The 15550-nt window shown below is 40.2% G+C and overlaps 2 protein-coding genes across 2 annotated transcripts; one reads left to right on the top strand and one right to left on the bottom strand.

The window, feature by feature from the left end:
• Window positions 1-2575: 2575 nt before the first annotated feature.
• LOC109827206 (probable calcium-binding protein CML22) lies at window positions 2576-5513 on the top strand. Its single transcript, XM_020394173.1, has 5 exons — window positions 2576-2630; window positions 2693-2941; window positions 4593-4795; window positions 4889-5063; window positions 5164-5513. The coding sequence occupies exons 1-5, from the start codon at window positions 2576-2578 to the stop codon at window positions 5265-5267; spliced, it is 786 nt and encodes a 261-aa protein (XP_020249762.1). The 3' UTR covers window positions 5268-5513.
• Window positions 5514-6057: 544 nt separating this feature from the next.
• Window positions 6058-9079, bottom strand: LOC109827205 (receptor like protein kinase S.2). The gene is given in 4 exon segments (XM_020394171.1): window positions 6058-8138; window positions 8140-8342; window positions 8345-8373; window positions 8376-9079. Coding segments are annotated over 4 exon segments (2490 nt in total). The 5' UTR covers window positions 8758-9079; the 3' UTR covers window positions 6058-6262.
• Window positions 9080-15550: the final 6471 nt, after the last annotated feature.

The following is a 15550-nucleotide window of genomic DNA, read 5'->3' as shown; positions in this document are numbered from 1 at the left end:
ATAAGGGCCCAATAGGAGAACTGACAATGGTATGAGTTAGCTGAGGAGATGACTTGGGGTTAGACTCAACCTCCTCATCATCTTTGGCTTGTTAGGTAGAGCTATCATAGTCAAAGCCATCACCCAGCTCTTCACCTTCTTGTCGCCACTTGTCTTGACGTCCTAAAGGAGATAGAGGTCAAAGGAGGTCCCTTTCATGCCTAAGACTAGCCACGGGCAACCTGATCATCAACCTCCTCAGCTTCTCCTAGTCGGTGGCTAGTATTTCACTAATACCATGTGCAAATGGACACCTAATACTGCCCTCATAAGCAACTAATACTTCAGCCACCAAATCTGGGACAGCATGCTCTTCAGCAACTGGCTCCTTGATGGCCAGCTCCTTGTCTTCTCGGTGGACCAACCAAACTGGAGTAGGCTGTTCCATTTCCTTATCTCGAGCCTGAGCATCAGTAGGCATAGGATCCACCATATCACCCGCATCGATACGAGCGAGGCACTCCTCGCCTAATACAACAATGTCGTTATGATTCCCAGGAGCAACCGCCATGAAAGGAGTGGCAAGGTTTTTGCCTTCCCTAGCTTCTTGATCAAGGAGGGGTACGACCTTCTCGATCACATCCTCCTTCCTAGCCTGAGTCGTCTCGGCAGTCTTGGGAGTACCTTTGTCGCTTGCCCTTCATAGCCATTTTCTCTTCTTATACTTTTTGACATGAGCTTTAGCACCACCCGGTAGGGCCAATCGGGCCGCTATCATAGTAGCATTCGCTACTACCTCCGTATCCTCAGATGGAGCTAGCTCGGACCTTAAATGCTTCTGGGGTCTGGCCGCAGACCCTAGTCAGGTCTCGTCTAGCTCCTTTAGTGGCTGGGTGAGGACTTATACCCGAGCTGTATCATCATGGGATGACAAATCTCTAGAGATGCTGACCACCCTCAGCACCATAGGATCAAATATGTTCTCGATCTTTCAAGACCTAGTCTAGGCTCGAATCTTCTCAAGGCCCTCCCTATCTTCGACAGTAAGGGAACTTAGTTGCAGAACGTCCTTCTCAATCTTGGACTAAGCCGAGCAAGATAAGACGTGGTTGGATCCAAAGACCCAGAAGAACTTCTCCTTCAAGTCTTTATTCAACTCAGGAGCATTTGAGATGACTTTGAACCCACCGATGTTTTGGAAATAGAAATGCCCTTCCTTCCTCCTAGTTTTGACATTGATAAGGTGGCAAAGCATACAAAGAGTTGAGTTAACACTAACCTAGTGACAGATCACCAGAACCCCACTAATATAGCAATAGAGTTCAACTTGATTTGAAAGGTTGGAACTCCGAGAGCTTCAAAGACGTGAGTGAAGAAAGGATGGCACTGGAGTCTGAGGCCATACCCCAGGTAACAGAGATACATCGGAGTAATAACCCCACTATGGTCATACACCACCTGAGATCACTCTGGCGGCGACAAGGTCAACATGCGGGGAATTTCATACCGGTTATAATACACCTCTGTTCGCGGGAAAAGTTGGTGTTTTCTTCATTATCGATGTCATTGCACTCAGTTAACAACTTTATGTGTTACAAAGAGATCCGGTCTTTTTATAAGATCCGGCTTATAATGAAAATCAAAATAAAACAAAGAAATCAAAATTACAACTTCTCTCTTTTACCGAACAAATCACAAGATCCTGTTATTCGGTCTCTTGCTTCTGTGGGTTGTTTGCCTGCGCCGGGGTTGCTTACCGTGGACCACCGCGTGATCTGGATCCAAGCAGATCTACGACGTATTACGGGTATTATCCCACCAAGGAGATAATAGCCGGGAGGGATCGTTTCACCAAGGAAACGACCGCTCGAATCTCGGGATCTAAGAACCAAGCTTAGATCCGGAGTGTAACGACGTAGATCTGAGGATTAGACTCTCTCGAACTCCTGCCTTTTTCGGTGCGGGTGCTCGCTAAGAATCAAATCCGGGTCTCCAAGTCTTCAAGCCTTCAGATCTCCGAGTTGAGGTGACAATCCGGCAGAGTTTCGGCTCTCTCAAAAGTTTCAGAAGAAGTCCCCCAAATGAACAACCACCCCCCCTATTTATAGCCTCTCTGAACTGTGCCTTTGTGCACAAGAGAGATGAGAACATCAACAAATCTTTAATCCCAAATCTTTGCTGTTGGGTGCATAGATTTTTCTCCGTTCAGCTCAGCTATGCTCATGGTAAACTCTTTTTAATAAGTCGCTGTCATATGGCTCATATCTTTTCTTTCATTCTCTATCTGAATTTGCATACTACCCATGGAATCGAAGGGGATGATATACTGCCCTTCACTTGGTTATATGACCTTCAGGTTCTTCGCTTTATCTTAGCAAAAGATCAATCTGAGATTGGTTTGATAAAAATTTTGGAATTAAGTTTTTGGTCTCTATACTGTCCAAATTCGTATCAGATTTTGTAACCTGTAGGTTTTTGCTACTTGGTTTCTTTGACTGGGCTTAACCAACCTGATACATGGAGAGTGAACTCGTACACGTATAAAAATATTTGAATTATGCAGTTTTATTGGTAGTACATGATAGAAGTGAAAATAATGTGGTTCTCATTGTTCATCTTAACTGCTTGCCAGCATGACTTAGATGCCTGTGGTAGCTTTTTCCAAGATGTTCTCCAGCATGTTATTTATGAGAATACTGTATTATATTTTCAGGATTGTTTCACCCATTCCATTCATTGAAGTCATTTTTCTTAAACAAAGTGGGAATTGCACTTTTTGGTTGCAACTCGGCAGGCAAACATAAGCAGCAAGTTCACGAGCTTGAAAAGAAATTAGTCGAATCAATTAGGCAGAGAGCTGCATCAAGACAGAACAGTTTTAAATCAGTCAATAGCATCATCATGAGGTTTCCTCAATTCAAAGAAGGGTTACAGCACGTTAAAGAAATTTTTGAAATATATGGTGAGTTTATTCCTGTTTGCTCTTTATTTGGTTTGATCTCGTTGTCAAAGCATTACATAAAGGGCTGGGCTAGTATTTGGTTACACTTATTCCAATTCTAGGCCCTTGTTTGCTTTGACCACTCGGCAAGTGGAACAGCATGCCTGGTTGACACTCATGAACTATGCCTTTTAATTTCTTTTTGTCATGAATCAAAAACAAAAATTTCCTTCAAAGAAGTGTGATAACAAAAGAAGTTGCTAATCAGCATGGGTGGGCTAAATAGGAAAATTCCAAGAACCTCTAAACGGCTTTAGTTAATCGATGGTGCAAGTAATATATAAAGTACTCTCTAATTCAACAATTTTCCTGTAATAATGAAACAATAATTCTTTGTTATCCCCAATGCGGTCCTTACTTGGACGTTTTTAGTTAGGTATTACACTTAGAAATCTATTGATATGGGTGTATCTAAATCCACTATTTTAAAAAGCCTTTGCCTAGGCTAGCCCTAGGTGGTACCTAGACCCAATGTTTTAAATGTCGGATGTCGGGTTCATGTCGGTTGGCCAAAATTCATGTCGGATAGCGGAAATCGGGGATATATCGGGGACATGAAAAAAAATATCGGATTGCCATATCGGATAGGTTGATATAATATCATAAATAGAATCTTCACATACATGATAATTATATTGTCTAAACATGAAAAAGTACATAACTTATTGATGTTAAGATCACTAACCAATTGTAGACACCTGATTTCCGAGTCGGGTTTTTCAAACTTGACCCAATAAGCTTAAAATCGTCTTTTTAGAAATTTGGCCGATATTTCTTGGCCGCAATGGCGCCCGACATACCCGAATTTTCCGACATGTCCCCGACATGACCTCAGAAACGCAATACGCATTGAAATGAAGGATATCGTGGCGGCTAGGGGATAAAACCGCCATATCGGCCGCCATGTCCAAATAGACGATACCTAGGCTGCCCACTTAGATTTTGGGCGTGTTTAGAGGAGCATTGTCTGCTTACGGGGATTGCACCTTTTAGGTATTGATCGTGATTTTCTATGTTGCAGCCTCCACGTCCTCCAACCTCGTTCAAACTTCTTTATCCTCCAAATATGAACACCTCTAGTACCTCCTCCGACCTTCAGCGAAACCTCCTCGACCACCACTTAATTAAAGAAAGAAATCCATCTAGACACCAGTTCTACACCTAAGCTTTCTATAGCATTGACATTCACTATCAATTATTGTAATTAAAAAATAAAAAATGAAAGCCTTCTGGGCTCTAGGCGTCGGGTCCAACGCATAGGCGCCATAGTGTTTTCTATAAGCATGTTAGTTATTATTTTGGCTCTTTAGTATTTGAGTATACATGGTTTATTGTGGATCTAAGATTGATGTCTATTTTTTTGTAAATTTATATGAATTTAACACATGTTTTTATCAATTATTATAATTACATAATTCAAAAAATATCCAACGCCTAGGCGTCTAGGCATACACCTAGGTATTTAGGCGCTAGGCGATGGCTTAGACGCCTAGTCTGTCTAGCGCCTTCTTTAACATTGTCTAAATCCCATTTTGTTGTACTTCATTTTTCCTCTTTTCTTAGATATCTAAATTATGTCATGATTCCAGTTAGTTTGTGTTCATTAATACAGACAGAGACTTGAATGGAACTATTGATCATGAAGAATTGAACAAATGCTTGAGTGATCTACAAGTGGATACTCGTAAGAAGGAAATTGATGCTCTTTACCATTACTGTGATGTGGACGGAAAAGAAGGGATTCAATTTAATGAATTCATTGTTCTTCTCTGTCTTATCTATCTTCTAATAGAGCCTATCTCTGCTGACCAAAATGTATGCATAATAACACGTACTGTCTATTTTACATGTCTTGGTTGCAGTGACGGTAAATTTAAAACTTCATATATTCTTATTTTTTGTTTTCAGATCTCAAGGATTAGATTGCTGAAGCTTGAGGCCACATTTAATACAATCGTTGAAGCATTTTCATTTCTGGACAAAAATGGCGATGGCAAGCTCAAAAGGAAGGAGGTGATCCTCACATTCGGTGACGTTTCCCCAGGAGAGAAATCTCCCAGTCACGTTACCATGGAACGATATAGTATTATCTTCTATCTCATTTCTGATCTTGATCTTTAAAATGATTAGATAGTGAATTCATTTTAACTCCATCTTTATTTGGATCATCTAAATGAGTGTAGAGGAATTGGACTGGAACAAGGATGGGAAGGTGAACTTTAAAGAGTTCCTCTTTGCCTTGACGAAATGGGTTGGATTTGACAGTGATGATAATAAAGAATCCTAGCAAACTTGGGCACTTGACTCTCCTGCGTGAAGAACTATTTATTTGTCAGTAATGAAATCTGGCTTTGTCGTACCATTACTTATTAATGATCTGTGCTGGACTTTGTCATGTTGTTCTTGCTTTAACATCGTTTTAAGCATTTGGGACCTGTAATATGCATATGTTGCAAGTATCAGAGCTATGATGTGTGCTTCAATAATACCAAGAATTTGATTTGGCTTGTTGCCAAGTCATTTTTGTCTTTCATGATGACTTATAGTGGAGCTTAATGACTATGGTCCGGTTGCTGTCTGAAAGGTTGAGGCCACCTTACTTGCAACATCTCCTCAACATTATGACAGCTTCCTCAAGGAATCAAGCTGGAAACCAGGTATCTTTTTTCTTTTGTCAACATATCAGACTCCTAAGACATAGTTAGATATTTCAGCATCTAGAATTTTAATCAATACTTTTGTATTCTTGAAGGCATAGATAGGGCCTACAATAGAAGCTTCAGTTGTTTAATCTATGTTTACTTTGTTGCTGACGTTCAGCTTTGAGAATTTCTCTAGAATGTCAAAGCTTTCCTTTCTCCTGCAGATGAAGCAAGAGAGAACTGGGCCCACCTGAAAGGTCAGAATGCACTAATTACAGGTAACTCTCTTCAGTAACTTCTTTTTTCTTGAGTTAAATTCGTCTTCCTGGTTTTTGGTGTGAAGTCATCTATATATGTTAAATTGCCTTCTCGAAGATCATATTAGCATTGAAATTCTATAATGCACGGAAAATTAGTTTCTGCCAATCTGAAATATACCAAAAAAATAGCACTTTTGCCAAGTTTTTTCATGTTCACACATTTTGATTCATTCATTACAAATTGCAAGTATTTTCATGCTACTATCTAAGACCTTGCAAAACCTTAAGCATGAACACAAACAAATGACATCAAATTAGCACACTAGAATTCTCAATTCATATGATATTTATGAGATACAATCTGATTAATATGTCCGCTCTCACTGTATACCAAGAGCTTTGATTCTCCTGATCAGAGACAGAGAGGCTGCATTCTTTTCCGCCCAATCTTCACATCCCTCTCTCTTATGCTTCAATATCTTCAACAACTCGTCGTTACCATCTAGTATGCTGACAATCTGCCTCATGGTTGGCCTTGATTCGGGATCTAAGCGAGTGCACGCAATCCCCAGCTTCACTAGCCTCTTCAGCTCCTTGCTATCAAACTGACCATCCAATCTCAGATCAGCAAGCTCCTCTAATGGCCTCTTGCTTGCTTCAAAGCTGGATACTTTCTTTACCAGCAGTACATCTGGCCAGCGGAAATCCACTGCCATCAGTCCACTAACAACCTCCAACGCAACCACACCAAAACTGTAAACATCAGCCATTGTAGTTGCCTCTCCAGACTCCATATACTCCGGTGACATATAACCGAAGATTCCTCTGGCGCCCGAAGATTTCAAGCTCGCGACATGGTGCCCATGCTCATTCCTGGCTAAAAATTCAGCAAGAGCGAAACTACCAAGTCTGGGGTTCATGTCTGGATCAAGAAAGATTGCGGATGATGTTATGTTCCTGTGTATCACCTGCTCATCCCATTCCTCATGGAGGTAAATGATTGCAGATGCGAGAGATTTCACGATTTGGTATCGATGGTGCCAGGCGAGTACAGAGTTCTTGTAATGGAAGAGGTGGTGACTCAGAAGGCCACTGGAAGAGTAGTCGTAGATGACGAGCATCTCCCCTTGCTCTGTGCACCATCCACGTAGCTGGACTAAATTCCGGTGCCTGAGTCTCCCAAGGTTCTTAAGTTCGTTGGAGAAACGAACTCGCAGCGCTGGGCATGTTTTCATACCAAGACGCTTCACCAAAACATGGATGCGATTGTCTAAGTAGCCGCAATAACCAGTGCCAAAGTCCATCTCAGCAACCATCTGAGATTCTGAGAAGTTGTTGGTGATGGTGATGATATCCTTGTATGGGATTTCTCGGGGTGTGTCGACATTGGGGAAGGATTTGAAAGAGCGTCTTCCATTGTTTTCGTCACTGTTGCTACCACTTTTCTTCGAGCCACCGTTGCAGCCATTGTCAGCGGTGAGGAACATTGTGCTGCCGGCAGCGGTGAGAAAATATGGGGCAGTGTCTGTGGACTTCGTCGTGGTAGTGGTAGTGTTGGATGAAGATGATAAGGAGATGTACAAAGGTTGTGACTGAAACGATGGTAGATCAGGGAGCTTGATGGCTCCTGATAAAGCCTCCATGACCCATTTCATCGTGGGCCGAGATTGGGGATCATGGAGAGAGCAGAGGAGGCCAACGTGTATCAGCTTGTTCATCTCTGATAGCGGATAGGATCCATCCTCTAACCTTTGATCACTGGCGTTCAATAACTTGCCCTCATCTGATAACCGTCGCACCCAATCGAGCATGATGATCTGATCATCGGGGTATGTCAGGTCTAACGCCCGTCGCCCAGTGGCGATCTCGAGTACCACTATGCCGAAGCTAAAGACATCAGATTTGGTAGTTGCTGATCCTTTCCTCTGGAAACTCTCAGGGGGAAGGTATCCAATTGTACCCCCAATTCGGCTGGTCTCAGTTAACCGGAACTGGTAGTTTTCTTCGTTAACCGACTTTGAAGACCGCATTGAGATCCCAAGCTGGTTGTGCTCGAGCCAGCGAGCTAGGCCAAAATCACCGAGCCTGGCATTGTAGCCGGAGTCCAGCATCACATTGCTGGTCTTGACATCCCGGTGGATGATTTGCGTGTCGAGCTGCTCATGAAGGTAAAAAAGAGCAGCTGCAAGTCCGAACACAATCTTCCTCCTTCGGTCCCAACTGAGCGGTGGGGCTGGCGATGAGGGCTGAGCAAGAGGTAAGCCGGTCGCAGAGACCTAGTGTTGGGCATGTAGATCAGTAAACAAAGAGCAGCTGGTTATTCGGTAGAACACAGTGCCATCCCCTAGCCGATAACAACTGATCTCGCGGTGGCGGGAGCTGCGTCCGAGCAGCCACCCGTCAAGCTCAGCTGCAAAACGTCTTCTCTCAAACTTGGTCTCCGGGCCTTCCTGCCACTATCACTTGACGCAGCACGACGTGCCATCGCTTGCAAGACTGCACGGTAAACACGGCCAAAACCACCGCTTCCTAGTACTTCATCGTCGCTGAAGCCATTGGTTCCGATGTAGAGCTCAGCGTAGCTGAAGGTTCTTGGGTTTGTGCTGCCCGTGACCTTCTTGCTGTTGCGGTCATCGTCTATGCCATGAATGTCCTCGAACCGGGAGGAATCCTGATGGTGAATCGAGGGGTTGTAGGCGAAACACAGGCACATATCGTGCCATCGCCGGTTGCAGAACCAGTGCAAAGTCCGGTGGACAGCGGCGGAAACCCTACAGCGGATACCGATATCTCGGTGTTTTTTTGGAGTCTGCGCTGGTGGTTCGATCTCGTCAGAGTCGGCTGGGAGGATGAAGCAAAGGCGGTTGAGAGGCATGGCTTTAGTCTAGTTACATGTATGTACGCTTATTGTTGAAGATGAAGAGGAAGGGATCAGGTGGGATCGAGTTGATATAGAGAAGAGTAAAGAGGGGTTAGGAGAAAGTTTGGTAATGAGCGTGCTGCTTTATTTAGGTGGCATGTGGGTGATCTTATTGACTTTGTGGAGGTATTCAACAACGTCTTTGAGCAGTGTTTTTCTGGTGGGAATGCATTGTGGATTTGAAATTGCACGCTTCTTATATCTGTTTGTTATTTATGACTCAAACGCGGCTAATTTATGAAGATGATTCGTAGCCTAATTTTCAGGGGAAAAACCCTTTAACGTTGGACAATTATCAGATAACCCCTCATAACATTCAGAAACCCCCCAAGCATTGGGGATATAAAAAAAAACCCTGCATCTTTGTTTTTCAAAGAAGCCCCCTAGAAGCATGAACTACAATTTTCATTGGTAAAAATATTCACTGAAAATTTTTACCTACCAAATGTGACAATTACACCTAACGTTGTTAGGGAGGTTTTACGGAATAATCTTAAAGTTGAAGGCAGTTTTCTGATAACCCCTCAACTTAAGAGGGCTTTTTCTGATAAACTGCTTTGTGAGCAGCCAGCCAAGGCGTAGAATAGGAACGAGTTAACGTGTTGGCTGGGAATTTGTAATTTTGTGCGCGTTGAGGTTTCAGAATGGGAAATTTGTCCTCGACTGGCGGCTGGGGCCCTTGGCTTGCTTTTAGTTTGATCACCTTTTGCGAAATTTATATGGTTGGCAGAGCTGGACCACTGAATTTTGATGGTAGCTTGCAATAAACTCATGTATACTATTTTCATCTTTTTTTAAGATTGCAATAATGAAAGACCATACTTTTCTTAGGTGATTAGAATACACTTTTTCGAGAGAATCATAAAAAAAAAAATCTAAAAAACTAATGTTCTAGGTGAAAACCCGCACTTATCTGAACTTGAGGGTGAATCAAATAACATGGGTACTTGCAGTATTTGCCTCTGAGATAAGCGGATCATTACTGAAAAAATTTCAGAAAGCATAAAGGCACTAATTCTTTATTTACCACACATTCTCCACCAAGATTTCCTATTCCTCAACCTTCGGAAATATCAAACGGATACAAGCAATGTTTGAATTTGTAGAATGGATAAAGTTTTTGTAGCATGTCATTGAATATGTACAATATTAAATTTCTCGACTTTTATCTTCTTAAGTTCTAGAATGTATTACTATTACTATATATTATTATAATTATTTAACTCTTATTGACTTTTTTTTTTCGCCTTTCTCATTCCTAACAAGTACACTTGATCCTCGATGAGATGCATGCTCCTCCGTCTATCATAGAAATCTTTCACCACGTCCAAATGAGAGTTGTATTTGCTGATCAAATATCTCAACTAAATGCTTAATTGAACAAACAAATATAGAGCACATTATGGATCTTCTCCTATCTAGATTATTTCTCCTATCAAATTTATTAATCTAGACAAAATTCATTCCAAACTCTGTAAGTCTCGTTCGACTCTGTTTATTAGCAGCAGTGACAAACGACTTGCACAAACTTTCTCCTATCTAGAAACTGCATTGACATATTAAACGCATATTTATCAATCGATATATAAGTCCAAGAGAATTGTCACTAGTATAATTATTCAAGAAATAACTTCAACATTGCAATATTAATTTCTCCTAATAGGTATTGTCATTGTGTTTATATATGACACTGAGAAATTTTCCCTCTCCAAAAGAGAATTTCAAGTGGAGACACAAAGTAAACTCTTTAAAGGAACGGAGAGCGAAGTCATGAATGGGAGAAACCTTGAAGTAAGAAATATTTATGATGCATCACTCAATCAGCACTAATGTCTGTTTGTATTATTTTTGGTTTAACTCATTAGGGTAACATATGCTGTAGTCATGAAAATTTATACGAACAGTCCGTGCAGTTAAGCTATATGTGTCGGGTCTTTTGTATTGTAATTAGCTCTGGCAGCAATAAAAAGAGAAATAAAAAAATTTATATTTCCTGTGTTATTTTCTGTGCCGATGGAGCGTCGATCTTGTACTCCATTAACGGTCCAGCGAAGATGATGAGTCTCTTGATGCTGATCTCTAATTTGGTTGCTTGCTTAGTCTTTTATTGGAACCGCATATTAGAAAGAAGGAGAGAAAATGTTAATTCCGCGTGTTTATGAGGGCATTCGATCTCTTAGCTGGTAATCCTCTAAATGAACAATCTCATCCTCCTCTGAGAGAGAGAGAGAGAGAGAGAGAGAGAGAGAGAGAGAGAGAGAGAGAGAGAGAGAGAGAGAGAGAGAGAGAGAGAGAGAGAGGTAATGGCCTTTAATTATGGATTAAGTGGCCATTAAAATAAGAGATAGTGTGGGAGCGATTATCTCCTTGACAATAGCTCTCAAATGTCTAATTAGCGAACTTCGCTAATTAATTGGTTAGCAAAGCTCAAGTGTTTGGACGAGGCACACTTGGACATGGGTGGGCCATCACTTTTGAATCATGGGTAACATGGCCCACGTGGGTAGATGTGGCCAAAGTTTGGTAATACCAAACAATGAACATTGCATGGCTTATTCTTGACTCATTTGGTCTGACCCAAAGTGGGTCGTTTAGTGATATTTGCGTGCTTGTTTGAGCGTGCTTCGCTGTAGCCTATTGTAGGATTGACTTTGGGCCTATTTAAAGTGTTTAGCACATAGTCGTCCAGTTCGTGGATCTAAGCTGAACATTGGCTTAGATAGAATATATTTTAACAGTCTACAATCCCCCCCCCTCCAAAAAAAAAAAAAATCAAGATCCTGCATTTGACTTGCAGCAGGGATTGAAGTGCTTTGGGTAATAGCTAGAGGTGTACTATTGAACGTAGCTTGATTCGTCTTATTTGGGTTGAAAGTTTTCTTCAATCTACTTGGTTACCAGAGATGTATTGTTAAACATGGCTTCATTTACTGTAGACCAGTGTTGAAGGCTCAATAATGCTTGTACTCGTCCAATTTAGTGCTTGGAATGAAGTTTGCTTGCCCTATTATTGGGGCAAAGTCTAGAAATTAGCGAAGTTCGGCTAGTTCTGGATATCATTGGGATTCACATTACTTTTAGCTATATGGGCGAAGTTTGTCGATTAGCAACATTTGCTAATTGGCGATGGTAATTGAGATTATGCCTTTAGATTCGTAACATCTGCGACTGTCATCTCTTGGTCAAAGATTCACAATATATCTTATAAATTTTATCGAGTTTTAGGCTAAGATTTAGCCTCTTTGCTTAGTCTAATAATATCTTAAAAGATGTGATTTTTTAGAAGTTTGGATTTGGAAAATGCTATAAATAGCTCTATTATCGTCCTAATTCTTCATCTCCATCTCCTCTATGTCTAAGTCTAAGTCTTTGTCACTTTAGATCGGAGATGGTCCTCAATAGAAGAGCTAAAATAAAATAGCTCCAACAGGAGCTTGCTCAAGCAAGGGGCAATCAAGTGGACAAACTCCACATACTTTATTGATTGGTGGCTTTGTTATCGGCTAAGAAGTCCAAGCTTGAGCAGATTCTCAAGGATTATTTTTAGGACAAATTTAATCGCGATAGAGGCACTTGGAACTTCGAGTGCCATGCTCTGCATAAGACCGTTCGACCATTGAGATAGCGGCTGAAGAAAAATCCTTGAAGCTCCATAAGTGAGGACTCCGATAATGATTAGGTTTCATGAATGTGAACCTACAACGTAACCAGATGTCGTTTGACTATCTCAAGCTCAACATCAAATTTTGCTTACAAGACGTCATCTTCTTCTTGATATGTTCCACTTCGGATCAACATGGGTAGTTCTTGTTTAACAACTCTTTCTCATCTCCTAGCATAAGGCCTAGAGAGGAGTAAGTGGGAGCTATTTTTTTTGCATAAGAAAATAATTTATTCCCTAATTTCTATGAGATCAGAGCTATTTTTTTGCATAAGAAAATAATTTATTCCCTAATTTCTATGAGATCAGGGCAACAAAGGCTTAGTACTTGGTGTAGCTCTTGTATACTCCCTTTCCTTCTCATTATTCATAGTTAGGAGTATAGGATATGTTCTTGAATTTAATTTTTCCTTGCCTCTGTGACTGTTGTTAAGGTTGGAGTAGCAAATAGTAGTGAATACCCATCATCCCTGTGACTGGATAGCTGGATAGCCTGAATGTCGCCTTAATATAGCAGAGTGTTCGATAAATAAAAAAATTCTTTTGAAATTGTCCATTATTCTGTGCTTGATCTGCATAAACTTTACTTCTGTGGTAGACTTCAACTTTGCATGGAGTTGTCATGTTTGAATCGAAGCTCATGCTTCCTTATGTTGGTGAGAGTCGAACTAAAGTCCGCTAGGTAGGGTCTATATTTTTCATAATTTAGAGACTTGGAGAAATTTTACATGTCATTGTGGTGAAGTTTGCTTCAGCATCCAATGGATTATGGTGAAGTTCATTCACTTGAGTAACAGCCGACTGGGCGAAGCTCAATTAGTAGGTTAAACGAGACTTAGTGATTCTGTTATGCGAGGCTCAGCAAGTCTGTTATGCGAGGCTTGCTATAAGGAATTAAAATTCAAATCCTCAATTGTTGTGCTTGACATAGTGGCAAAAGTTGTTTAGAGTGAGATTCTTAGTGAAGTTAAAGTCAAGAATCTTTGCCAAAGTTCACGGCAAGCTTCACGGCGAAACTCAGGGTGAAAATCTTTAGCAAAGTTCGGGGTCAGCCTATAAATAGAACTATTTATCTTCTTTCTTCTTTAGTTTGATTTCCAAAACCTTAGCTTTTTCAAATCCTTAGTTTTCTAGAAAGCTTAGTTTTCTAGAAAGCCACCGAATAATCTTATGACTAATTTCTAATGGCTGCTCATCGTGGAATATTAAGAAGAAGGGTGCTACTGTAACGCCCCTAGTTTCACACATGGTTACAGTTCAAGGTAAATCTAGAGATGTCAAATTTGCCATGTACTCATACTGTGCACAAATACGTTTCACCAGTCATAATAATATCTTCTAGTGAAATCAAATATAAGTGCAGGTAGAAAACAAGCAAAATAAGGAAATAAAAATAATAGACATGATATAGAAAGAGATATCTCATAAATAAAAATCAGGTCTCAACTAAAATACATCTGATATATGGAATAATAAAAATATCTCAACATGAATCAACTGAAAATCATACTAAGACATGCTGCCTTTACAATATGAAAATAAAACTCTAATATTTGAATTAGAACATAAACTATAGTGGAGTATCAACTACTAAAATGCGGGACGACGACTATACTAGAACTCCATCATCTTGCGGCTCTCCGAAACTCTGAGCTGCCTGAAAGAAAATTTAAAATAAGAAGAAAAATAAGAAGAGCATTAGAGCGTTACAGCAAGATCACCTCCATCCGCCCCTAGGGGAAGAGCTGCTAGATGAAGTGGAGGCTCTATCTATTAAGCATAGTCTACCTAGATCATTTTCCCTATATCTAATAAAATTAATATTTAGACACTTACAATGCGAGACGTAGTACTTCAAGTGAAATAATCCAAACAAATATCCGCCAAAGACCCAGGCTATCAATAATCGTCTCAATGAAAATCCTTGCAAGATTCTGATTCATCGTATAATCATGCGGAACGGACTAACCGTTGGTATCTTAAACAGTGTACATAGCTCATTAGTCTCACTGCTTCTCAGTGCGTAACATGAGTGCGGGATGGTCTACAATACAGGTATCCTAAAAGACGGCTCACAAGCCTCATCGTACCCTCGTGCGGACGGACTTCTAGACAAAATATCCAAACCCGACTCAATGGCCTGTACAAATAGAATATCGACGCACTACCACATGTAGTACTGAGCTAAGCTCATTAATGGTATCCATATCGTATATAAATTGTGTATATCTGGTATATCAACGCAATATCTCATATAGCACTGAGCTGAGCTCATCAACAATATCCAACAAGTGTGTAACTGTTTATTCAAACTCTATCTCAAATATAATCAGCTCAAAACCCATCATAATCCCCTTCGGGATACCCAAGTGTGTGCTACGACACTATTTGTATGCATTCATTACTATACATGTATCATCGTGCGGCTCGAACCACATGATAGCATCTTGAAACAGTGCAAAACAACATTCAGAAAAAACTATCTTAGTAGTCGACTACTAAACTTAGTAGTCGACTATACTAAGTCTATTCAGACTCTGTATTTAGGATAACTGCCTTAGTAGTCGAGTACTAAGCTTAGTAGTCGACTACTAACAACACAGATATAGCTTTTGCATGTTTCGTATATTGTAACTTGTTCAAAAACAAATCTTTATTATCATGAAGCATAAAGCAAGATTTAAACTTAGTAATTATTTGACAGAGATTATCTCAACAATAATTAAACTCTTAAATTAATCAAATTAGGATTAATATCCTAATTAACCAAAACTCTCAATTTAAAATATGGGTTATTAACATGATTAGCATAAGCATGATTGCAAATTGAACAGATATAAATTCATTTAACTATGTTTACAGAACTTAGGTATCACAAATCTAGGATTTAAGCAACTTTAATTAACATGTAAACTCAATTAATTGCATAACTAAGGTTTAAACATGATTAGAGCATGATTAACATGTTAAAAACGAAATTAAAAGTAACCATAATGATCATGATCATGAATCAAATGAGAACAGCAAGAAAAAACTATAGATCTAGCATTGGGTTAAGATTTATCATCAAAAATTAAGTTCTTATCA

The sequence above is a fragment of the Asparagus officinalis genome, unplaced genomic scaffold (assembly GCF_001876935.1).
Source record: "Asparagus officinalis unplaced genomic scaffold, Aspof.V1 AsparagusV1_Un88, whole genome shotgun sequence".
NCBI classification, from domain to species: Eukaryota; Viridiplantae; Streptophyta; class Magnoliopsida; order Asparagales; family Asparagaceae; genus Asparagus; species Asparagus officinalis.
Note: the sequence above shows the minus strand (reverse complement) of the source record. Positions and strands in the feature narration are given on the sequence as shown.

What these genes read in the sequence shown, in the direction of transcription:
- LOC109827206 (XM_020394173.1), top strand. Translation starts at nt 2,576, where the DNA reads ATGTGGTTCTCATTGTTCATCTTAACTGCTTGCCAGCATGACTTAGAT. An exon ending in GCATGACTTAGATGCCTGTG is followed by an intron (nt 2,631 to 2,692) that starts GTAGCTTTTTCC and finishes TTATATTTTCAG; the next exon opens with GATTGTTTCACCCATTCCAT. An exon ending in AGAAATTTTTGAAATATATG is followed by an intron (nt 2,942 to 4,592) that starts GTGAGTTTATTC and finishes TCATTAATACAG; the next exon opens with ACAGAGACTTGAATGGAACT.